Source organism: Nanorana parkeri, unplaced genomic scaffold (genome assembly GCF_000935625.1).
Source record: "Nanorana parkeri isolate BGI_ZX_2015 unplaced genomic scaffold, ASM93562v1 scaffold316, whole genome shotgun sequence".
Classification (NCBI taxonomy): domain Eukaryota; kingdom Metazoa; phylum Chordata; class Amphibia; order Anura; family Dicroglossidae; genus Nanorana; species Nanorana parkeri.
Genome location: NW_017306584.1, coordinates 451395 through 476332, shown reverse-complemented (window position 1 = coordinate 476332; position 24938 = coordinate 451395). Strand labels below are relative to the sequence as shown.

General features: G+C 42.2%; 1 protein-coding gene across 1 annotated transcript; it reads right to left on the bottom strand.

The window, feature by feature from the left end:
- Positions 1-4240: 4240 nt before the first annotated feature.
- On the bottom strand, positions 4241-22580 carry MTFR1L (mitochondrial fission regulator 1 like). The gene is made up of 6 exons (XM_018558033.1): positions 22442-22580; positions 12618-12722; positions 9354-9463; positions 7228-7436; positions 5231-5534; positions 4241-4795 (listed from the first exon to the last, which is right to left on the bottom strand). The coding sequence occupies exons 1-6, from the start codon at positions 22538-22540 to the stop codon at positions 4684-4686; spliced, it is 939 nt and encodes a 312-aa protein (XP_018413535.1). The 5' UTR covers positions 22541-22580; the 3' UTR covers positions 4241-4683.
- Between the last annotated feature and the right edge of the window lie 2358 nt (positions 22581-24938).

Genomic DNA, 24938 nt, shown 5'->3' with positions numbered 1-24938 from the left:
TACTCCATCCAAAATTAAACAAAAAAATAAAAATATTAGGTTTGGTTTTAGATATACTTTAGCTGCTTTTGCTACCATGGATCTAAGTACTGTTTCAGAGTCCGCACCGGCATATAAACAGAATCCAGGCTACTATAGCAGCCAGTAGATTCTATCTATATTAAAAAAATATATAACTTTTTTTAATGTATTCATTTTTCTCCCCGTTGCCAGCTTTCTGATAATAATTACAGCTTTTATTTCTACAGTAATTGATCAAAAAAAAAATGAAAATGACACATTGCGGTGCATTCCGGAGTAAGAGCAATACCTCTAGGGCCATTATTCACTGTTAACTGTAACACCATTCACCATTTAACGGGCTCGCACAATTTTAAGGTTGGACATATCTGGCCTTTATCTACTCAACCCAACCTCATGTTTTATATTTTACCGGAAAATGGGCATAACATTTGTGTGCACTAAAATTATTATTTATTTTTTTTACACAGAATAATTATACATTCAAAAAACAGTAGTACAATTATCACACGACAGAAAACTAACATTTATGATTCTGCTTTCATAAAATATGTTTTTGGGATTTTAAGCAATCTTCAGGGCTAAATGTGCATTTTAACATGTGTACAAAAAAATGATTGGCAGAAAAAAAAAAAAAATGTGGCGATGAACTAAAGTGAAGCAACAATGATTTGCAAGTGAACCCTGCTTGATACATTCCAATTCCATATTCAACACACTACATTTAACAGCATTGACAAAATGCTTCACAAAAACCCATGTATACTAGCGCTTATCTTGCATCATTTATCTTTAGCACAAATTTAATGACAAAATATAAAATGTCTACATTAGCTTTGCTACCAATCTCAGAGAATGTCTGCCAAACACACCATGGAATACTTTGTGCTAAATTTTCTTGCATAACTGTGAATTGCTTCTTGTTTTTAGATATGGTAGTAAAGTTAATTAAGTTTGTACTATTTAAAGCCTTTTTTTTTTTAGACTTTGCATAGAGTAAGGAATGGTTAAAGCACGTCAGGGTTTTTTTTTTTTTTTTTTGGTTTTTGGGGGTGTAAGGAATGGTTAAAACATGTCAGGGTTTTTTTTTTTTTTCTTTGGTCTTTGTGGGGGGAAATTTCCCTTCACTTCTTATCCCAGAGGCAGGAACCAACAAGAAATCTCTACAGTGTGAAATTCCCACAGCAGAACACCTCCCCGTTGAACGATATATGCATACTTTTTGTACTGGTGACAACTGTAACATGTTGGATTTCCTATCACTGTGGTGTCAGGACAAATAGAGAGGGCACATCTTCCCAGTGAAGACATCGACAGCAAGGGGAATACTGCACAAGTACAGTACACCAATGTTGTGTACTGAACCTCTTGAATGTGTTCTATATTACCTGATCACAGGCAGATTACTCTAAAACAGAAACACAGCATATAGAGGAAATAGAGCACTGGCTTTAGCTGCCCCATAGCAAGGCCCATAAATTGGGCTTCAGCGTGGCGTGCAGCTACAGCCAGCATAAACAAAAAAAACGATTACGGCGATACTTCTACTTTATTTAGTAACTTCAGTTGCAACACAGACAGGATCGCCAACTAAAAGATGACGTGGATGTTTAAGCATTCATATCAGCCCAAACACTCTGCGATAAGCGCTGCGCAAACTGTTGGTGCTATATAAATACTGTATAATAATAATAAATATATATACACAGCAGACCCAAAACAGTAAAAAAAAACACTCTTATTTGAAAATGTTGTTTATTTCAAACAAGTATTCTGTACAGCACCTATTCATGTAACAGTAGCATTTAAAAAGCCTCCATTCACGCCATGCTAGATGTCCTGGTAGCATCATATTCACTCATAATTCATGCTGCTTCCAGCACTATAGACAAGAAAAGGCATATGCAGTAATGCAGTGCAAACAATAATGGTGAAATGCACTAACCGATCACAACTAATCAGATTGCAGATCAGAAAACGTTTGATTCTGATTAGTTGCCATAGACTACTGCATTTTGCCTTATTGAATAAACTCATACGACAAGCAGGTTTCTCTTGTTGACTGGGCAATAATATTTACATACAGCCTGAGTTAGGTACAATGCGCATAGCTTCATCTGAATTAAATATAAAATAAGTTCACAGCATAATATATTCTACATTAGGCATGTAAAAGATTACACATGTACAGTTACATGTAAAATGTGACGGCAAACCTTCATGAAACAAACACTGTGCCAAACAGATGCACTGAAATGAAATGATACAGTTCATGCTTTAATGCAGCAATCTTAGTAAAAACTTTCAAAATGTAGAATAAACTTGGCTCAAGCCTGGGTGTAGCAAGCTACAGGTTCTTGTAATTGAAAATTCTGTGAAAGCTATCAAAAAAAAGTTTCAATTATTAAATAAACCTTTGTTTTGTGATTTTCTAAAGGTCCGGCATAACATTAAGCGTTATTGTTCTATGCAATCACATGAGCACCGGAACAGCTACAAGTGCACTAGAAATGAATCAATTTGCACCGATAAAAAACAACAACCCCAAAGAATCATTGATTGGTGACCGATAGTATAACTTAGACACTCGTGTAATGCATACAAATAAAAAGTTGTTTTTTTGGGGGGATGGATGAATCTCCCTCTGTGCCCTTTGTATTCTGACAGCAGTGGGTGTGCTGCTCTCAGAATAGCCAAATAGTCATAGCAGCTGATTGACTGTTATCGTTGTTGGCCCCCAAATTTTCCATCCAGCTCCTTCGTTTTTCTTTTAGGCTTCCCACACCTCCCTCTTAGTATAGCATTATGCCCCAAAATATATGAACTGGGGGGCAGAGACCATCACTGCACAGAACAGTGTGACTCCTGCCAGTCCTGTATTCGCTGACACCTACATATTTCTTTTACATAAGTAACAATTGGCTTTAAACAAGAGCAGGTGAAAGGGATGACTAGCTGGGGACAGAACTGACCTATTATATAACCTGCTTCTGACAAGAAAAAAAAAAAAATCCAAAAAAAAAGGAACTTCCTGTGAGGAAATAATTATATCACTTCCCTAAGGTACCACTTCATCAGCGCCCACTAATGCCGATGAACAAATCAGGCAAGCTGGAAAGGAAAATACAAAAAAGTAAGGTGTAATAGGCTTTAAGTGCCTATTATAATGTGTTGGGCTTTTAACAGGCTGTCTATTATGGATGGCAGAGCATGTACCTACAGAGATCTTTGTAAGAGACAGGAGGATGGAATATGGATGAGAGCTGAAAAGCTGTCCATATATATTACGATTATACATTTCTATTTGTAATTAAAGATACACGAATCTAGAAATAGGGTCAGTAATGTGGCATTAAAAAAAGGACAATGATAGAGAGAGACTACCTTTTAATATGCAATGACGCTGGTAAGAAAAACTGGGAAATGGAAAATGCATATCTCCTACCCACATAATTCTCCAGTCATAAGTGACTTAAATCAGCTAGCATCCACATAAAACTGAAATATGGTATGCTTTCAGTGATACTGTCCTTCCAAATGGAAAATAAATTAAACCATATACTGTAAGTTGTAACAGTTCTCCTAAATGTTCTATAAATCACTGAGAAAATAACCCACCTTTCCCATAAAAGCTGGCTGCTTAAGGGTTCATGTTGACAGGTGTTCTAGTCAAACCGTGCATTTTCCCTTCAAATGCATGCAGCTGGGTTTGTTGCATTTAAACCGATTATCCTGCAGCTCAAACACACCTTAATAGGACATACTGTGTGCAAACAAATGCAACGCAAAGCAGGTCGAAATGCAGCAGAAAAACTACCCTTTGATATAAAAATCAACAGTTACAACGCAATTCAGAACAGATTAAGTTTGTGCCATTTCCAGACATACATTCTCTAAAGGGGAATTTAGTCAAACTGGAGCAGACAGAATCTGAAGCAGTTGTCCATAGTAACCAATCAGCTTCTCTCTTCAGTTTGAGTTAAGCTTTGAGAATGAAAGAAGCGGATTGGTTACTATGGGCAACGGCTCGAGACTTTGTCTGCTCCAGTTTTCATAACTCCCCCCCTATGTTTTAATACTTAGCTGCCTGCAGTATTAATCCATCCAGCATCCAAAGTCTGCAAAATGAATAAAGTCTACAGTACACATTAAATCTGTAATAGGAATTTCAGACCAGAACAACCAAAAGCTTGAATGCCTTAGTGTGCTATATAGAACCTGCTGTAAAATTTCAAGACAAGAGTACTTAAAACATTTCACAACCATAACTGTAGCAAATGGAAATTATTCATCCTTAGATCTAAAATAGAGCATTTAAAACCGGTGGAAATGGCATAATTAAGATTTGCATTCATAACACAGGGCATCAGTCACACTCTTATCTTTAGCTGTTCAGAAATCTGTAGTTCTAACAATTCGCTATTTAGCATATGGCTGTGTGGTGTCCTATATAAGAGTCTATTATGCAGGTCTCTATCACGGTGTAGCAGCCATCTGTTAATTGACAAAACTGTTCAAGTGGTTTATTTTCCACCTATACGAAGCTCATGTAAATGTAATAAAACACAATTATAGCTTGAACTCTTGCCTCAGTTTAGAACAAAATAATTGACCTTTGCAGAATTTTACTACATGGAAAAAAAATACATTTTATGAACTTTGTTAAATGTTCTTTCTGTCATCGTCGTCACAAAGTGCAAATTTTTGCCTAAGGACCTCGGAAATAAGATTGATAGGATCTTCTTCTTTGTGAAGACACTGATTTCTATTAGACCTGCACAGAAACAAAGCACAAATATTAGTGCCAAAATAACCATAACATACAGTAAAAGAATCATTCCATCCACAGATAGACCTGCCTACTGAGGTTAGGCTGTACAATCTCGACACTAGATTTCAGATATCCACCTCCTCACATGGACATATTAAGGGGGTTCAAGTGAAAATGATAATGGCTTGCATTTAAACGGTTAGTCATATCACCAGCACATTATTCTCCTGATATTTTCAAACAACGTACCCCATTTATAAACGGTTGTTTTAATACCCGTCAATAGCTAAGGCATGTTATGAATGGGGTTGACTACCTCCTTTTTACAATTTGTGAAAGGAAAACCCTTCAGTGGAGGAAACTCAGGCCACAATGTGCCATTTCAGAACAGGGATGCTGACCCTTCAGGAATGTGAATAAATAGCTCATAGAATTTACCAATCTCTGCTTGTTTTCATTTTATGAATATCCTTAAGGATTCCCATCATATCCGCAAAACTGTTGGACTTTGAGAGACAAACCGAGTCTTCATCATCAGACATGTTGGCCTCTATTTGCCGCTGGTGAGTAAAGGAAGATTCCATTATTGAAGAAGTGGAATATTCTGACACATCCAGCTCATCCTCTTCGGTAATGTCACTAATTACGAATGATGTGGTTGACTGATAAGTGGGTGCAAAGTCAGCAAAAGGGGTACTTGTTTCCAAGTTGCCAGGTAAAGATTCTGTTGAGCCTGAAGTTGCTGAAAGACAAGAAGTCTGACATCAGTACCAAGACGAAGATATTTTGTGTGGCCAGCAACAACTGCTTTGTACAACTTCAAAAAACAATGATTGTTGTTGCGTAACTCACATCGATACGATCATTTAATTGACTGATATGTCTGAACTGATCTGATGGAACCAGAAACCCTCCACGCGATTAAGTTAGTGAGCTCTTGACCGATTTAGAAGTCGGCCGGCTCAATGCTGTTTGGCTGGGGAGCCAATCAGGAAGCCGGGAGTCCTGATTGCCCGGGAAGCCGGCTCCATGTTCCCTTACGGCACTGCCGGTCAGAGGAAATCTTCCTCTGACCGGAAATTCCGGTATCGGAGCCATTGGGTAATTACGAGTACTCGCCCCAAATACTCAGTATGGGTGCATCCCTAGTCTGTATAAAAAAAAAAAGGTTTACAGCTCTAATAAGGCTCCACCAATCACTGGGGAGGCTGAAAAGGAGACTACATCACCTAAAAGGCACGGGCTTCCAGAGGGTGTGCGCATGGATAGTGTCTCTAGGAACAGGAGAAAGGTCTTGGTTTCGCAGTACAGAAAACTGGTAACACCTGCACAGTATAGTTAAAAATGTCTACAACTGCGCAGTATGGTCCAGAATGTGTTAGCGGCACAGAAACTTCAGCTTCACAAAAAAAGAAAAAAAAACACAACAACATGAGGGTCGACCACTGGAAACATGGCAATGGTAAATAAAAGCAGAGGGAAGTGTGTGTGTGTGAGATACATATAAAAGGAAGAGGTACAAAAAAGGTGGAGAAGTAGAACATACCATGTTTCCCCGAAAGTAAGACCTACCCCGAAAATAAGACCCAGCACTATCTTCAGGGATTTCTGTAATATAAGACCTACCCCGAAAATAAGACCTAGTGTCTTTTTTCGTAGAAAAAAAAATATAAAAGACACCGTCTTATTTTCGGGGAAACACGGTAGAAAGGGCTAGACAGCAAGATTTCCATCATAGATCAATCTCAGTATCTAAATATCCAGGGCTCTGCAGCCTGTTAAGTTTTTGTTTACCTAGCTTCCTACTCCGGCAAACGGACAGCATAATGCACTGGTTCTGATAGTTCTACAATCAAAAGCTATGTCTCTCTATGAATGTTACACAAATGTAGATTTATGCCATCCACTCAGCACGCCATGAAAAAACTAAAATGCATTCCTTGCCGTTAGGCCACTTCTGTATGTAAGGGCAGTTTCAAGCAGCATATAGCCCTAGCCTCTGAAAAAAGGGGCTTGTTGAGCATGTGACAGAGTGACAACACAGAAGCACAATTAGGAGACTGTTGTCACCCCATAACAGCAAATGCTTGAAAAATAACCTTAGTGACAGGATTACAAAGTATTATCTTAATTAATGCTGCAGTTTTCAAAAGGCTGAAAACAAGATTCGGAAGTAGAACAGGTTAAAACTTTAAGAACATTTTAGTGATCAGGCTTCGATGTATTTTAACCACTGCTGAACCAGTAGTTTCACACAAATAAAAAGGTATGGCAAAAAAATACCTAAATTACCCCAAAATCAGCTGGGGAATTACAAACACTCCAAATCTGCAAAAGAAAAAGTCAGTAAAACATTGCGTCTACTGAGTTTAAGTCCAGCAAGACTTCATTACAAGAGGGAGGATTACTGTAATGCATGTGTAGCTCAACAATACCTGCATTTCCAGAAACTAGTCTAGCAATCTGACTTCTTAGGAGACTCAGCTCGTCTTGCAAATCTGTAGACCGGTTTAAAGACGTGCCTGGTTTCTTCAGAGAAAACATTTTCTCCTCTTTCAGTTTCAGATTGGGGACGGATGAATTTCTGTGCATTACTAAAAGTGGGCTTGGTCTCCATTTGTGCTTCAGGGGCCTAGAGTCACTCCTACATGCACACAACAAAAAAGAACATTTGCACCAGATAATCCTCATATAAATGCCAAATATTCCAAAACAGAACATGGACATCCTACAACTAAGAGCAGCTCACAGAAAGCACAAACATTCACTTCATTCAGGCAGAACCTGGACCAGGTACTGTATATATTACCGACATGGCTAGCAACTGTGGACAACCATTTATTGATTTTGTGTAAACACACATATTTAGTATTGTGTTCATTCTTCACTTTAAATATTATATACACTTTATATATTATATACACACTAGGGATGTTCAGATACCAGGCACGTACTCAATACATGTACAGATACTTTTGAGCTCCAAGTCTAGAGTAGAGAAAAATGTAAAAATTAGGAGGCAGCTGTCATTTGTAAGGAGTTCACGGAGCTCCTGGGATTTGTACATCCCTGTTTTAATGTACGATCTGTTTTTTTTTTCCACCTAAACATACCTAGAGCAGCATCTAAAGATCTGCCCTTGCAGCTGATTGTCTGGCCTTTGACAGGTAAAGCTCTGGCAGTCCCTGATAATGATGGAGGTTTCCCACTCCTTCCTGCCTCCTGTACAATGCTACTGGCCAGTGAGGCAGTGCATCAGTGTGATGGTTCACTAGGAATGTGTGAAGGTAGCAGCATGCTACAACACTATCCATATGTGTAGGAGCCTTTGCCTGTTAGAACAGCCCACTATCTGGCCATATTTACAAGCTGCGCAAGGCTGCTGCTCTATGTGCATGCATTTTATACCCAATCTTTTTTTTTTGGTTTAGCAACATGCTAAAAAAAAAAAAAAAAAAATGAGTGAACACATACCGGCGCTCGCTCACTTCTCGATCCTGTCCCTGCAGAGAGCCGTGACTGTCACATAGGATCCCCCCCTCCCCTGTCCGATCCTCCAGCGATGACTGGCGGAATGTACGGGGGAGGGGGCTCTGCCTCTAGATAGGCAGAGCCAGCTGTCACTCACCCAGCTGGGTGGATCTCGACAGTAATGTCGGGATCCGTCCTGGCTGCGGCGTCTCACTATAGCTCGCGGTATACTGAGCTTTCGGTGACGGGAGGATGCTAGCTTGTGTCCTCCCGTTACACTTAGGAGAACTATGGGGAGAAGCACTGAACCCATAGTTCTCCTTTAAGTCCCATCTGTGATACTTCTTTTATTTGCACTATCAGTCCCTCAAAACAGATCCTGAAAAAATAACAGTTAGTGCAACATAAAAAGTATCACGCACAGGATTCAACTGTTGGTTTAGAAACAGAGTTACTTGCTAACGTGTTGGTAAAAGCAGCAGTTTTCCCCAACAATTCTTTTTGATTCTTACACAAAAATATAGTGCAGTTTTCCAGGAAACTAGTACCCTGTATGCCAGACCAGGGATGGGGAATTCCTATCGCCCGACGCCCACGACATGCAGTTCCAGGCACCGGGTGGGTGGATTTTTTTCTACATTTAGCCCTGCTGCGGGCAAGTAGGGCTAAATGTAGAGCGGGGCAGCCCGCTTTATGTACAAGTGGTCTATAGCAGCCTGCTTTGTCCCCGCTCAACTCCTCCCGCCCGGAGACTAATATAGGCCCTGTTCACATGGATTTTTCCACGCTGAAACGACTACATGAACAATCCCATACATTCCTATGGGGACCGTTCATTCAAGGGCACGGATCCCCACGATCCGAAATGCCTGTTGCCCAAAATGATGCCTAAGCTACTTTTGTCGTGCTGATCAGCGGGTTTTTCTTTGAAATCTATATGGAAAACGCGCTGATTAGCGCGCTCTTGTGCATTTTTAATTGCGTTGCGGCACTGAAATGCGATTAAGAACGCCAAAAAACGCTTTTTCAAAAATTGTGCTGCCGCCCTGGTGTGAACGGGGCCTTAAAGATGAAAAAGAATAAGAAATACCTGACTCTTGCATAGGTTTCATCGTCATCTGCTGCAATCCACTTAATGTCTGCTAATGTGGGTACAAGAGGTGCATCACTGAAAAACAGGTCAGAAGCACTCGGAAGGGCCTAAAGAGACGTAAGAGTTACACATCAAATTACATGTCAATAATGTCATAATATTCATGGTTAACATGAGCCATTTGGGATAGAAATATGGAAGCTGCCATTGCTGACAATTGCATCTACCTTTTGTGCAGTATCTGCAGGGCACCCAATATGCACTTGCTTGTTCCAAGTAAGCATTTCAACTATTAACAAAGCAGAGGTAAAGACCGGTCCAAAGCAAGTACCCCCAGAAACAAGTTCATGCCAGCTCCCATATTTCCAAGTTTAAAAGATAGGAAGTGAGAAGAAATATAAGAAATATCCTCATTGGGCACACAAACATAAAATCCTGCTTATGGGTGTTTTGTCTACAAATTGCAAAAGCTGCATCACTTACGTCATTATCTGGTCAGCAACCTCCACACCCACATGGCAACAGTCCCTTACCAAGTAAAGCACAATCCCACTTTAGTTGTGACCAAGACCAATAAGGACAGGATGAGACTAAAACCCCCCCCGCCAAAGAAAATACACCACTACAATACATATGGGACTCTACAGATGAGTTATCATTCACATGCACTAGGTGATCTGTACAATACTAAACCTTTCTATGTATTCCAAATGAATGTGCACAGAAGCAACATTTTGTGCTTTCTATATATACATGCTTTATAAGTAAATTAATATAGAAGATTACCTAGACTGATTAACCATAAGTTTATCAAAGTGGAACTTCAGGATTTAAAATAAAAATTATCCCTTGCGGTGGGGCTACCCCTGTACTGAAAAAGTTAACTGCTCGTTTTGTCTAGGAAGCAAAAATATAGATTTACTCGCCCGACCCTCAGCTTAGCCTGCCTGCTAGACTTGTCTCTGCAGTCTCTTCTTCCCTGGGCTCTGGCAGTCTAAGGACACATAACGTCATCACATCTAATGCAGTCCATTAGACATGAAGACATTGAGGGACATACCAGTGTCTTCTATATTTGCTCCCCCAGAGAAAAATGAGCAGTTAACCCTTGCAATGCAGGGGTAGACCACCTACAATGATTTCTATTTAGTACCCAAGTACCTACCTCTTTTCACTACACCAGGGGTAGGCAACCTTGGCTCTCCAGCTGTGCTGAAACTACAAATCCCATCATGCTTCTGCCTCTGGGAGTCATGTCTGTGGCTTGCAATGCCTTATGGGATTTGTAGTTTCAGCACAGCTGGAGAGTCAAGGTTGCCTACCCCTGCACTACACCAATAACTTACTTTTCTGAGAGGACACAGTTGCTTTTTAGTGGTAAAATATAGTGTCAGAATGTTTACTCTGATAAAATAAACAGTTCTCTATCTATGAAAATAGGCCAGGATCTGGAATTAAGGAGATTCCCAACTTATTTTCACTAATCAACAAAAATAACTCAAGTTCATTTATTTGTGCTAACCTGAAGACAAAATGAGTGCAATTGTGTGCAAAAATATATATTTATTAACTAAAAATCAGTGCAAAATGATAATAAAAAGATGATTGGTGAGACACAAAAAAATCAAATTGGATCAAAAGTTTCAATAATATTGATCAACACAGATAGAGAAAAATGAAACCACTGGATATTTTCAACTATAAATGAAACAAAACGAAGTAACACCTGGAATGCAATTAGTAGCGTATTATTAGCTCAGCAGAATGTAACAACATAATGTACAGATTTGACACGTGATCTCTCTCAGACAACAGATATTCAACAGCTCAAAATTTATACTGCGCAAGAACTAACTTGTTATATCATGCACAGAACTGGCAATTTGCCAAGTTTCTATTTAAGGCAAAAACAAACTTCCACTAAATTATTTTAATTTTAAGTATACATCACAACCACATCATTAACTAGAAACTGAAATCAGTTTCAAAGAGATTATACTTATATGTAGATTTCTCTCCCAAGATTGGAAAAGAGATTGTTCATACTGCAGTTAGAATCATCTACTCAAATCTTGATGCTACTAGGACCAAATGGCCTAGGTCAGACGTATATGGCTATTCAATTGCCTACAGATAAATAGAAATGATACTTTACTAAAAAGTGTTAAATCTTTTGTCTGAGAGATGTCAGCTTTTGTGTCGGTTCCCCTGGACAGCCCGTCAATCAGCTTCAAATCTCCCCCTCTTATGTGTGTGTCCTCCTTTTTCAGTGTCTAAAAACCTTCTTGTATACTCTTCTCCTAACTTTTTATCACCCAAAAATGTGGGCCTGGTTTGCTTATCTTTACCTTTAATTATGATGCCAGAGGGGCGCGATCTGGTCTCTGTAACTACCGGAAGAGGGCACTGTTGGACTAAAATTGATTCTGGATTTTTCTTTTAAAATTCCAACATTATCCCTTATGATTGAAGCAATTTGCTGACACATTGGTTACCTTAAAATCCTTCACTGATACAACATTATACCCAACCTAATTATTTGTACTTAAAGACATCAAACTGATACTATATGCTAATATGTTTCAATAAGTATAACCACACAATATATAATGAATATAGGGTGAATATTAGAAGAACATATATATATACACACATATATATATATATATATATACATATACATATATATATACACATACACAAGAAAATATATATGTATCTAAAATTATTCAATTAAGTATGTCTATGCTTCATGCCATACTAATAATGCAATAATACAAATTCTTTCAATAATAACTGTATCTAAGGCAACTTTATAACGCGCTCATTATTTTTCTTTTTCTCAGTCATAACAAGAAATTAATCAAAGACCCTTTTTGTTAGGCAATATGTGTGATTCTAACACAGCCTAGCTCAAGATCAGTCCTTATCTTGCTGATGGCACTTCTCACCATCCATAACCGGAGAACATAACTTCCTGGCTGTTTTGTATCTTTTTGATGGTATTTCTCATGATTTACTAGCTGAGAAATGTGTGGTATAAGATTCCAAGAATTTCTGAAAAAGCTTTTGTCCAGAACCAATTCTTTTAGCCTCAATAGTTCTGACATAAGCAGGTTAAATAAAATTGGTTAGCTTTGATTTATGCTATTAAATTGCTCTAACCTAACCTTTATTGCTGCACTAACAACAATAAGGATCGAACATTCTGTACTAAACTCTACAATACATACATTTTAGATGTAACTCCAAAAACAGTACCTCAAAACATGCTCTTGGACATGGCTTCAGAGGCAGTTGTGATCCAATTTTTCGAACTAAACTGCGGGACGAGCCACATGACTTGTTCTCCCATACTGGAATGATCTGAAATACAGAAACAATACATGTGTAAACACCAGAAGTCTAGCAATATTTAAGATTCACAAGTTATTGGTTAATCCCACATATCAACAAAGTTATTTTTCCTAAACACAGTAGAATACTAAACATGAATGTGAAAGTACTAGCATGAAAACAAAGGCATGCACCAAATTACGCTATTGAACTTAGTAGGTTCTGTATGATTACTGGCGACAACATAACAAACGTGACATTTTCATTCTCAGTGAAAAGCAGTTACTTAAACTAAATATCTCCCTAAATATCTCTTTTCAATTACCTTTGTGCAGGGCTTGAAAAATGTAAGGCCCGGTTCCCACCTGGGCGTTTTTCCGCGCGTTCGTACTCGCGGAAAAAACGCTAAAACAGGGAAATGCCATTATTTTCAATGTGCATGATTCCCATCTGGGCGTTTTTCCGCGAGTACGAACGCGCGGGAAACCGCCCTACGCCCAAAGAAGTGTACTTCTTTGGGGAGTTTTGGTCGGGCGTTCCATTGGCATACAGCCAAGTAGCCCTCGGAAACGCGTGTTTGTTGCGCAGTTTTTTTTACCGCGAATCGCGGTAAAAACACGCGCCGCGATACGTGCGACAAACGCGCATATTCAATACGCCTAGGTGTGAACCCAGCCTTAAGGTGTTTCACCAGTCAGTCAAAGATTTCACCAGTCAGCATGACCGGACTATAGCCTTGTAATTTACAGGGCTTGAAAATTAATGTCTGACGAGAGGACAGCAGTGCCGGATGAGTCACAGCGGTTTAAATAGTAACCAACGCACGCTGTGTCCGGCTGCTGACAAGACGCTGGGCTGCCAGCTGGCTCCGCCCCTGTCTACCAGCGAGTGCGCCGCGTGGAACGCAGGGCCTTTCTTGTTAACCAGCGATGGCAGAAGTGTGCACTCAAGTCACAGCCTCTGTCACCCGGCGCGTGCGCAGACCGGGACAGAGGACCGTGGCATCTAGCTCTAGCGGTGGGGAAAGTTTCCATAAGCGTTTCTTAGCAACCACAGCGGCCATAATATTAAAGACTAAAAACAGAGAATAATGCATAATAAAGCCAGCAGCATTAAACATGTAATGGAATAAAAAAATATTACAGACCAAAAAGAGAAAAAGAAAAAAAAATGATAATCTGTATGTAATAAAGTTTTTTGAGCAGTTTTTGGTGTGCACTACCAGTGGGCCCACAATCACGGGGCAGCTCTGGGTTCTGCCATACAGATTAATCTTTTTTTTTTTCTTCTTCTCTTTTTGGTCTGTAATATTTTTGTTAATTTCACTGTACACTCTTTCCATTTCTGCATCCTGTGCCCCACATGTCATCTCAGGTTGCTGTGGGCCACGGTAAAATTATCAAACGTTGACCGGTCCGCGGCGATAAAAAGGTTGGGGACCACTGCCATACACCATAGTATACTTATTTACTGTCCACAATACATTACATAATGTTTATTTGCCAATATTTACTGTTGCCATGAGCACCAACACACGTTCCAAGTTGATTTATGATGTTGCTTTTGTTGCCTTTGTATTAGATAACAGCCTGTTATGACATCCAGATCAGTGGCGTCACAAGGGGGGTGCGGCCCGCACCCGGGGGACACCATTGGAGGGGTGACACCAAAATGACTGTAATTTTGGTGTCACCCCCCTCTGAAAAGTCAGGCGCTCAGTCATGGACCGAACGCCCGACAGTTTCAGGAGGTCCTCTGTCCCGTTCTGCACACGTGCCGGGTGCGAGGCCGTGACATGAGTGCACACGTCTGTCCCTGCTGGTTAACAGGAAAGGCCCCCGTGTTCCACACGGCGCTCTCGCTGGTGGACGGGGGCGGAGCCAGCTAGCGGCCCAGCGTCTTGTTGTTAGAAGCCGGACACAGTGCATGCTGGTAACTATTGAAACCGGCGTGTGCTGCGACTCATCCGGCACCGGCGTCCTCTGGATGAGTTAATTTTCAAGCCCTGCCCATGTGATAAAAAAAAGTTAAAAAAAAGAAAAAAAAGGCAAATAGGACACATAGACACAAGCAAATCAATGACATCAACAATTAAATCCCAGGTCACTCACTAAATCAATCTATGCAACCTCTACCCAACAGTGTGTGTGTGTGTGTGTGTGTGTGTGTGTGTGTGTGTGTTTTTTTTTTAAGAAGAAAAACAACCCTATGCCGCAGTGAATTTAACCATCACGGTCACAGCCATCTCCCTTGCAGTGCCTAGGGGACAGGAAAAAGCATTTTATTTACCTGATTTCCCCCTCCTGCCCGGCTGAGAAACTGGTCTGTGCAGCCTCTTCTACCCTTCTCTGTGTCGGTCTAAGAAGCGCTGATGTCATCACGTACAATCCAAGCTCCATAGCCCTGCATTGTATGCAAGGAGGTTGAGGACAGACCACAGCTGGAGCGGAGGGGAAAACGGGGAGCCAAGATCAGGTAAGCAAACAGATTTTTCCTGCCCCCTGGGCCTAAACAACTCCACTGCAAGGGGAAACTTTTATTTTCCCTGGAGTTGGGCTTTAAGGACCAACACAAAGGCATGGGGACAGGGATAAACTGAACTCCTCATGTGTCTAACTACAGTGACTCTCTTCCTCACATCTAACTCACTTCTTTGCACCCAGCACATTTAACAGAAATGGTATCCACAAAAGTGACCAGTGACCTCTATGCAGTCACATCTAAATGTGCCTTTTTCTTCTTCTCTTGCTTGACCCCTCCTCTGTATTGCACACGGTTTCCCCTTGGCACTCAAGATGCAAATTTCTCATGGTTTTTCCCATAGTTCTTTCAAGGTCTTCTTCAATGCTGCTTCTTCCTCTCCCACACCATTCTTTCTAGGTCTTCCAAAGGGATCCCAAAAGCTTGGGTTAATCACCTTCCTTCATTTACTTCTAGACCACTAACTGACATCCAACGATAAACAGACACCATGGCCCTCGCCTTCCCTTCTCACACTCAGAACATTTCCAATTCATCTTTAAGTCTCACTTTCACCTGTACCACATCTCTGACTGTGTGTGCAAGGAAGAAAGCAACAAAGGCAGAAGTCATATAGCCCAGAATCAATTTTATTTGACTCTTGTATCATAAAAAAATAACTTGTTTGAAGGTTTCAAAGTACTATTAAACAGAATGTATAGGGAAATGATCAAATTGGAGGGATCGTGAGGGGTAATTAGTATGGCTGCTCTAGCTGCTGGTTATTCATGCAATTATACAAGGTTAAACCTCTCATCAGACCCTACAAAAAAAAATTTTTTTTTTTTTTCTGTGAATGTTTCCCCACTGCAGAGATTTCCCACCATCCCAATGGGAGGGGGTGCTCCAATAGGGACACACAGCAATAAAATCCTAACAGAATCTTTAGCCTTTTCCACTCTATCCAAAACAAAACACTTTTGACATAGCAGTGGCTTACTTTCTGTGCTTCCATTGAAACTTAATGTAAGTGTAAGGTTTGCATGTCTAGGCAGGAGGAAGGGAAGTCAAGGAGTAGACTAGGAGTAGAGTCTGCCCCCCCCACTAAAGAATTTATTAGCAATTGCTGCGTATATGCGCATTGTACCATATGCAGCACATGCAAATAAATGGCTCCATACACATAGCTGCGTATGGAGGTGTATATTTGCGTAGTGTAAAAATGCGCAAAAACAGAATGGACCCGAGATGCGTCCGGGCAGCGTATTTCTGCGTGTACGCACAGAGTTCATTAAAATTTCTATTACGAATTACGCATTCTGGGATTGCTTATAGCGCTTTGACAAATACGCGCATGCACCTACATTCGCAATATACAATTTTGCTCTTGCGTTGTGTGTGAATGAGGCCTAAAGCCTTCAAATCTGAAGTCAAATTACACTTCATCATGCAGTATGATGGCATGGCTTCTCCAGCACACCAAAATGTGTAAATTCCCTCTTAAACTAGCGTTATGATGCTGTGCATATCAATGGCGTCAAAGGTGTTTGGTAACAGGGCTAAATAAATGGTGTGATGTAGTGTAGGGTACACAGGAGACCTTCATTTTCTGCAGCTATATTGAGGAAGCCAGTTTTGTCCTGTATGTGGATGCTGCCATCTTGCACATTGGCCTATGTCAGGAGTAGGCAAACTCTGGCCCTCCAGCTGTGGTGAATCTACAAATCCCATCATGCATCTGCCTCTGGGAGTCATGTCTGTGGCTGTTAGAGTCAGCGATGCCTAGTGGGGTTTGTAGTTGCACCACAGCTGGAGGGCCGGTGTTTACCTACCCCTGCTCTATATGATAAAGGTGCATAGCATATCTGAAACACTAAACCTCCAAATAGGACATAAGATGAGCCATAAAGCCACTTGACAAAAATAGTTCTTTTCATCGATTACAGAGTGATGTAAAATACTATTTGGGTAGCAGAGAAGCAAGCAAAGCATTCTTGGCACAGAACTGAGCCGACTATCATTTGCTTGGCTGTCCTACAGTTTTACCCAGCATGCTGACCTCTGTGTGACAGTTGTTTGAAGGGCACCAACTGCTCAGTAATAGGACAAACACACCGCTTACCAACATGCAACGCACATTGTTCAAGCCGAGTCTTCCTGTCGCACACATTGCTGGAAGAAATGTCCTGCAACAATTCAATCTCCATAAAATCCAAGCCGTTCTTTTAATCAGAAATGTACTACTCTGCAGTATGACAATGTCTCCAACAATTTATACCCAGGGGAATTTTTAATGCACTGGGATATCCAGAATGACGCGGTACATAACATGACACAGAGTCCCATGGGGCCATCTCCATGTTAGGGAGTATCTGTCACCCTAGCAACATTCCATCACATGGCTGATGCTGGGATACATGGCTATGTCACTGAATGTTCTTGCTGTACCCCCATATGAGCAATTTACATATATACATTACAGAGAGAAAAAAATATGTTCTCTACACAGCACTGGATTCCCATTTATCAGATATATATATCTGATATATATATATATATATATATATCTATACATATACACGCTACTGGAGAAGTGAAGACAAGCAGGGTGTGCAATCCTTCCTTTGCCTTTTCAAAGACCATTATGGCCAGTTCACAACAAATTTCTGTGGTCCATTACCACCAGTTTTGATCAATCAGCCACTGGTTGATAAAAGACTGGTGGGTGCAATGTGGAGAGAAGTCTGGTGCGATAGGACCACACAGGACACAAGACAAATGACGCTTTGACAAATGACAAAGAAAACTTTTATTATAAGCAAACTCCATGTCTCAATGTCAGTTTAAATAAAAAGCACAACAACATATATTGATAATAAAGCAACTCTTGCTGCAATACTCACCTACTTCCCCACTGAGGTCCCCAGCAGACTCACAGCTCCATTGTCCAGGGCTGTTCCTCTTCCAGGACGAATGACACCCACTTCAACCTACTGCCTATGAGCCCAGAGCGTCATGGCCACATCCTCGATATGCATAGTCACCAGGGCTTGGAAAATGTTAGGGTGTCTCACCAGTCAGTCAAAAATGTCACGAGTCAGCATGACCGGACTTTAGCCTTGCAGTTTATGTTAACATTTTTATTTTTATTTTTTACTGTATAATGAAAAAAGTACCATAAATGTCAAGAAAAAAAATGTTTCCCCTGTTATGTCAAACATTTATTTTTCCCCATATTTTTGGTAAAAATATAAAAGACGGGGTCACGTCGGGTAAATATACACCAAACATGTCAAGCCTTAAAATTGCACACCCGCAAAAAAAAACGATCACACCGAAAATTGGCCATAGGCGACGTTTTAAACGCTTTTACTGCTCAGCAGTAATGTTATCAGTGATTAATGGCCCTAAAATGATTGCGCTCACTCCGACGTTCGCGGTGATATGTAACATGTGCGGCACATTAGGCGGAATCGTCGTTTTCAAACGTAGGAGCACCCGACGCATGTTTGCGTGTATGTGGGGGGGGGGTGGAGGACTTTTAAAAAAAAAAATATATATATTTTTTTTTACACTTAACTACCTCCTGCCCGGCCATGCCCACTACCGAAAATTTTAAAACAGGCAGCGATGCTTGTTAACATACAAACAAGAGGGAGGTCGGTACACGATCTCCCTCCGATCCCCTCTCCGCTGTCAGAATGCGGAAGTGATTTATATTACATCTCTTCCGCATTCTCGTGTCACTCTCCAGCTTCAGACGCTGGAGAGGAGCTGATGAAGCAGATCTCTGCTTCATCAGCTTCTTCAGGGGGGTCCTAGGTGACATTAGGGGTCTTGGAGACCCCTGATGTCTCCATGAAGAGGACCTGTCACATTTTTTGTGATCACATAGGGGATTTCCTAGCCCCCTGTGTGATAGCAATAAAGTTAAGTGGAAAAAAAAATGTAAGTTTCCAAAAACATTTTTTAAGTTACACATATAAAAGAATAAAAACAGAACATTTTTATTAAAGTCCCCACCCATACATGCATGCAAATATGCGTCAGGTGCGCATACCTGTGAAAACGACGATTGCGCCCATTACGCCGCACATTTTACATATCGCCGCGAAAGTCGCAATGAGAGCAATCATTGTAGAGCCATCAATCACTGATAACACTAAACTGATGAGCGGTAAAAGCTTTTAAAGCGTCGCCTATGGTCAATTTTGGGTATGAGAGTTTTTTGCGATTTCGCGGGGGCGCGCAATTTAAGCTTGATGAGTTTGGTGTGTATTTACTCGACGTGACCCCGTCTTTTATATTTTACCAAAAAAATGGATAATAATTAGAGCTGTTAATGATTAATATTTTTGTGTTCGATTAATCTAATTTTTTTTTATCAATTATAACGCACATACAGAGCCAACTACATTGGCCTATACACATACAGCACAGCAATGATGTAATAAAATGAACTAGGATCACACTAATCCAGCACATTATTAATCTCACGTGTCCCACTTAATATGGCCACCGCTTGAGTGGGGCAACTCCGAATAATAACGTGCTGGATTAGGCTTGGTTCACACCTAGGCGTATTGCATATGTGCGGTTGTCGCGCGTTTTTTTTTTACCGCGGTTCGCGGTAAAAAAAAAAATCGCGCGACAATCGAGCGTTTCGGAGCGCTACTTGGCTGTATCCCAATGGAAACGCGCAACAAAAACGGCCCAAAGTAGTACATGTACCTTTTGTAGCGCGTTAGGGACGGGCGGAAATACGCCAAGGTGGGAACCAGACCATTGAATACAACGGGATTTATATTTTTGAGCGTTTTGTAGAGCGTTTGTCGAGCGTAGAACGCGCTACAAAACGTTCAGGTGTGAACGAGGGCTTAGTGTGATCCTAGTTCATTGTGTTACTTCATTGCTGTATGTGTATAGGCCAATGCTTTGGCTGGCGCTCGTGCAGAACGTTTATTGGGCAAACTCACCGGCCCAAGAACGTTCAGGAAGCGACATAGAATATAACATCTGCTGTGCTTGTAAATACCTGAAGATATAACACTGATATACATTGCGACATCTCCAGGTATTTAGGCAAATTCATATTAATGAATGCGGCATTTGCTCCAGACCTGCAGGGCCAATCAGAGGCTTGGAGCCCCATAAAGTAAAATCTAAGATGCAGAATGTGGATAAAGCTATCCAGAAGTGAACATATACACTGAGTCTCACCGGCCCAAGTGGCTCCGTCGGCTAACGAAGGGAAGGGGGGAGGAGTTCGGTGACGTCACGGACATTGATGTCACCGGACTCCTCCCCCTTCCCTTCGTTAGCCGACAGAGCCACTTGGGGAAATCGACGTCACCGGACTCTTTCCCCTTCCCTTCGTTAGCCGACGGAGACACTTGGGGAAGTGATGTCGATGTCCGTGACGTCACCGGATCTCCGACGGGACACCCGGAAGCCAGCGGAGAGGTGAGTATTTTCATTAGCGATCAAAAAAAATGTTAATCAATCAAAAAGGTTAACGATTAATCGAGAAATTAATCGTTAATTTCCGCAGACCTAATAATAATAATTATTATTATTATTTCCTAACAATGTAAAAAAAATGTTTGTTTTTTTCAAAATGTTAAGTAATTTTTCCTAAATATAGTAAAAAATAAAACCCGTAGGGATGATTAAATACCACCATAAGAAAGCTCTATCTGTCCCCACAAAATGGTATAAAATGTGTTTCAGTACAGCGTTGCATGACGGAATAAATGTCAGTCAAAGTACCGCAGCGCTGAATACTGCAATATGGCCTGGCCAGGAAGGGGGTGTAAACACCTGGTCTTAAAGCGGTTAACTTTATTTCTATCACATGGGGGGCCAAGAAGCCAATTTACATGACAGCTCCTCTTTATGGGGACATCAGGGGTCTCCAAGACCCCTGTCACCTAGGGAGCCCCAGAGAAGCTAATGAAGCAGAGATCTGCTTCACCAGCTTCCCCCCAGCTCCTGAAGCTGGAGAATGACAGCAGAATGCGGAAGTGATGTAATATACACCACTTCTTGCATTCGAGGACCAGAGACGAGGTCAGAGGGAGATTGTGTACTCATCTCCTATTTGATCTCCGGTCACAGAGCAGCCGTGCTGGTCCCGGCCGCACCGAGCACAGCGGATCTCAGGACCGGCAACGGCAGTGACAGCTTCTGCTAATACAAGCGATCGGGCGCCTCTAGAGACCTCCGATTGCTTGAATGTAAAGCTCCCGGCCAGCCGTTTAATTACAACAGCCGGTCGGGAAGCTACTCGTCCGGCTCCGGAGTCCTCTCATCACAGAGAAATTGTGCGATAATTGTAAAGTGTATGGGCACCTTAGAAGAGAGCTATGGGGTAAGTGTTTTTCCCCATAGTTCTCTTAAGGGTCACGGGAGGACATATACTAGCGTCCTCCTGTGACCGAAAGCTCAGTATATCGCGAGCTACAGCTCGTGGTATACTGAGACTGCCGCAGCTGGGACGGATCCCGACAATACTGTCGAGATCCACCCAGATGTGTGAGTGACAGCTGGCTCTGCCTATCTAGAGGCAGAGCCAGCTTTACCAGCCCCCTCCCCCTCCATTCCTCCAGTCAGCGCTGGAGGATCGGACGGGGAGAGAGGGAATCCCAGCAGGGAGCAGTGATTGACAGTCACGGCTCTCTGCAGGGACATGATCAAGAAGTGAGCGAGTGACAATACGTGTTCGCTCACTTCCCGATCTATTGAGCCGACGTGTGACAGTTTCATTGTCACACGTCGGCTAGAACTATGAGGGTGAGTGATTTTCACTCACCTCATAATACTCCTTTAAATACAAAAACTGTAGACAAACCCACCCACGTACAACCATCATGGAGAAGGACTGACACCTGGTCATACAACTCATTGCACTCATGGAGGAAAGCAAAGACTAATTTCATATCCTGACTAACCTGTTATTATGCACATTATAAATACTGTAACGCACGGTAGCGTGCATTAATCACATGGAACCATGCAATAACACCATGTTATGATATGCATCCACACTTAAAGGTAAGACATTTTTTTTAAATTGTTTTTGTTACCCTAATAAATGTGCTATACACGTCACCCTGGCTGGGTAGGACTTTGCCTGGACGTTGATGAATACTGCTGTGCCCTATCAGAGGAATATCGTTCAATGCTATGACACCAGTGTCTGCAATGTACTGCTCTTTTCACCAGCCTGACACACACAAGAAGGAATGTAAGCACACAGCTGTGCAGACCGGCCCAAGCAGCCTCCTCACCTTGGACCGCGTCCTCCTGCCGTTCCTCCACTCCTCGAGATCCTCCTCAGAAACCACACAGGCCTCGGCTCCATCACTACGTACATCCAAGGAGGCCATGACCGGATAGGGTAGGGGGGGGGGGCGCGTTGAGAGAGCACAGTGTATACCCACACGATGGACAGACCCCTCCCTCACAAGCTCCGTTATGCCGGTTGCACACACACAAACAATAGCAGCTGCAGGGAGGGGTGAGGCTATCTAATCCAATCACAGCGTGACTATCTATTTTCTATCCAATCACGGGAAAAAGAACTAGAACGTAGTATGGTTGTAACGTCACATAGTGCCCAATACAGAGCGGAGGGGCGTGAACAGTCCCAGCCAATGTGAGGAGAAGGCAGCCTATCAGGTTTCACATCTCTGTACGTAGTATGACTGCTATTCACAGACAGGCCAGAAGCGTAATTTCCGACTGCACCATAGTGCCTTGTGCAGCATAGTGCCAGTGAGAAGCGAGCTGGGCCAGCCTGACGGCAAACTAGTAGGCAGACTGATTTGAGAGAGACCCGCCACTTACTGGCTGTGCTGTGGTGTTCCCAGTTGGGGGCGCACAGTTCTCCACTGCCCCAATGTATTTTATTTTTTGCAGCCTCCGCCGAGCTTTCTCCGGTCATGCTGTTTGCTGTGTGAGAAGACCAGAGCTGCAAGGACAGTGTGAGGTGAGGTGACTTTCAAGTTCCACTTCTATTCTATTACCTAGGAAACTCCAAGCTCACTCCCATAATAGACTACAGTCTCAATACAAATGAGTAAACTAAACGGGAGTCACAGTATGTAAAGGACAGGAGAGCCAGAAAGGGGGGACTTAGAGCTTAGAGGGTTCAGGGTTAAGGATAGTAGACTCCAGGATGGGGCTTAGGTACCCATGGATGTACCTGATAGAGCCAAGAATGGGGTACCCAGGGATGTAGGTGGTAGAGCCATGGATGGGGTACCCAGGGATGTAGGTGGTAGAGCCAAGGATGGTGTACCCGTGGATGTAGGTGGTAGAGCCAAGGATGGGGTACCCGGGAATGTAGGTGGTAGAGCCAAGGGTGGGGTACCCGGGGATGTAGGTGGTATACCCAAGGATGGGGTACCCAGGGATATAGGGGGTAGAGCCAAGGATGGGGTACCCGGGGATGTAGGTGGTAGAGCCAAGGATGGGGTACCCGGGGATGTAGGTGGTAGAGCCAAGGATGGAGTACCCGGGGATGTAGGTTGTAGACCCAAGGATGGGGTACTCGGGGATGTAGGCATTAGAGCCAAGGATGGGGTACCCAGGGATGTAGGCGGTAGACCCAAGCATGAGGTACCCAGGGATCTAAGTGCGGACCAAGATGACCAGTGCAGATTAAGATCAGGGTGCGGACCAAGAAGACCAGTGCAGATGTAGATGACCAGTGCGGACTAAGATGACAGATGGGGACCAAGATGATCAGTGTGGAGTAAGATGAGAAATGCGGATTAAGATGCAGACCAAGATGACCAGAGTGGATTAAGATGACCGGTGCAGATTAAGATCAGAAGTGCGGACCAAGATGACCAGTGCAGATTAAGATGAGAAATGGTGGCTCTGTGACAGGGGATCAGAGGGACATCAGTGCCCGATCTCCCTCCGATCCCCTCTTCGGTGTCAGAATGCAGAAGTGTTGTATATTACATCACTTCTGCATTCTTATGTCACTCTCCAGCTTCAGATGCTGGAGAGAAGCTGGTGAGGCAGATTTCTGCTTCATCAGCTTCTTTGGGGGGTCCTGGGTGACATTAGGGGTCTTGGAGACCCCTGGTGTCTCCATAAAGAGGGCCTGTCACATCCTCTTTGCTATCACAGAGGGGGACTTCTTATCCCCCTCTGTGATAGCAATAAAGTTAATTGAAAACAAAATAGGAAAAACAAATTAAAGTTGAAAAAATAAAAGTCACATGAAAAAGAATTTAAAAAACAAACAAACATTTTCTTAAAGTCGCAACCCATAGATAATGGGTACACATTAGTCTAATTTATTCCAACATAATTATTATATTACAGCCCATTAAAAAGAAATGAAAAAGTTGTGACTGTTGGAAGCATGAAACTATGACTGAAAGTATAACACAAGCAGGATCTGCAGTAGTCTGCATACATACCAGACCCCAATAAAGTATTACAACCAACTAACAGACTGATCCAATGTGGTATTAATAAGAGTTGCGCCACTCAATATGGCCGCCACAGTCAGGAAAGCGTCCTCCTGTGCAAGGAGCGGTACACAGAATTGGAGATCTCGACAAGGCATCGGAAGTCCCGCCACGTATCTATGACCCCTTTACAACCCCCTCCACCTTCTCTGACCTCCTCCGATGTGCGGCTCTGGACCTTCTCTGACCTCCTCTGATGTACGCTCTCCACCTTCTCTGACCTCCTCCGATGTGCGGCTCTGGACCTTCTCTGACCTCCTCTGATGTACGGCTCTCCACCTTCTCTGACCTCCTC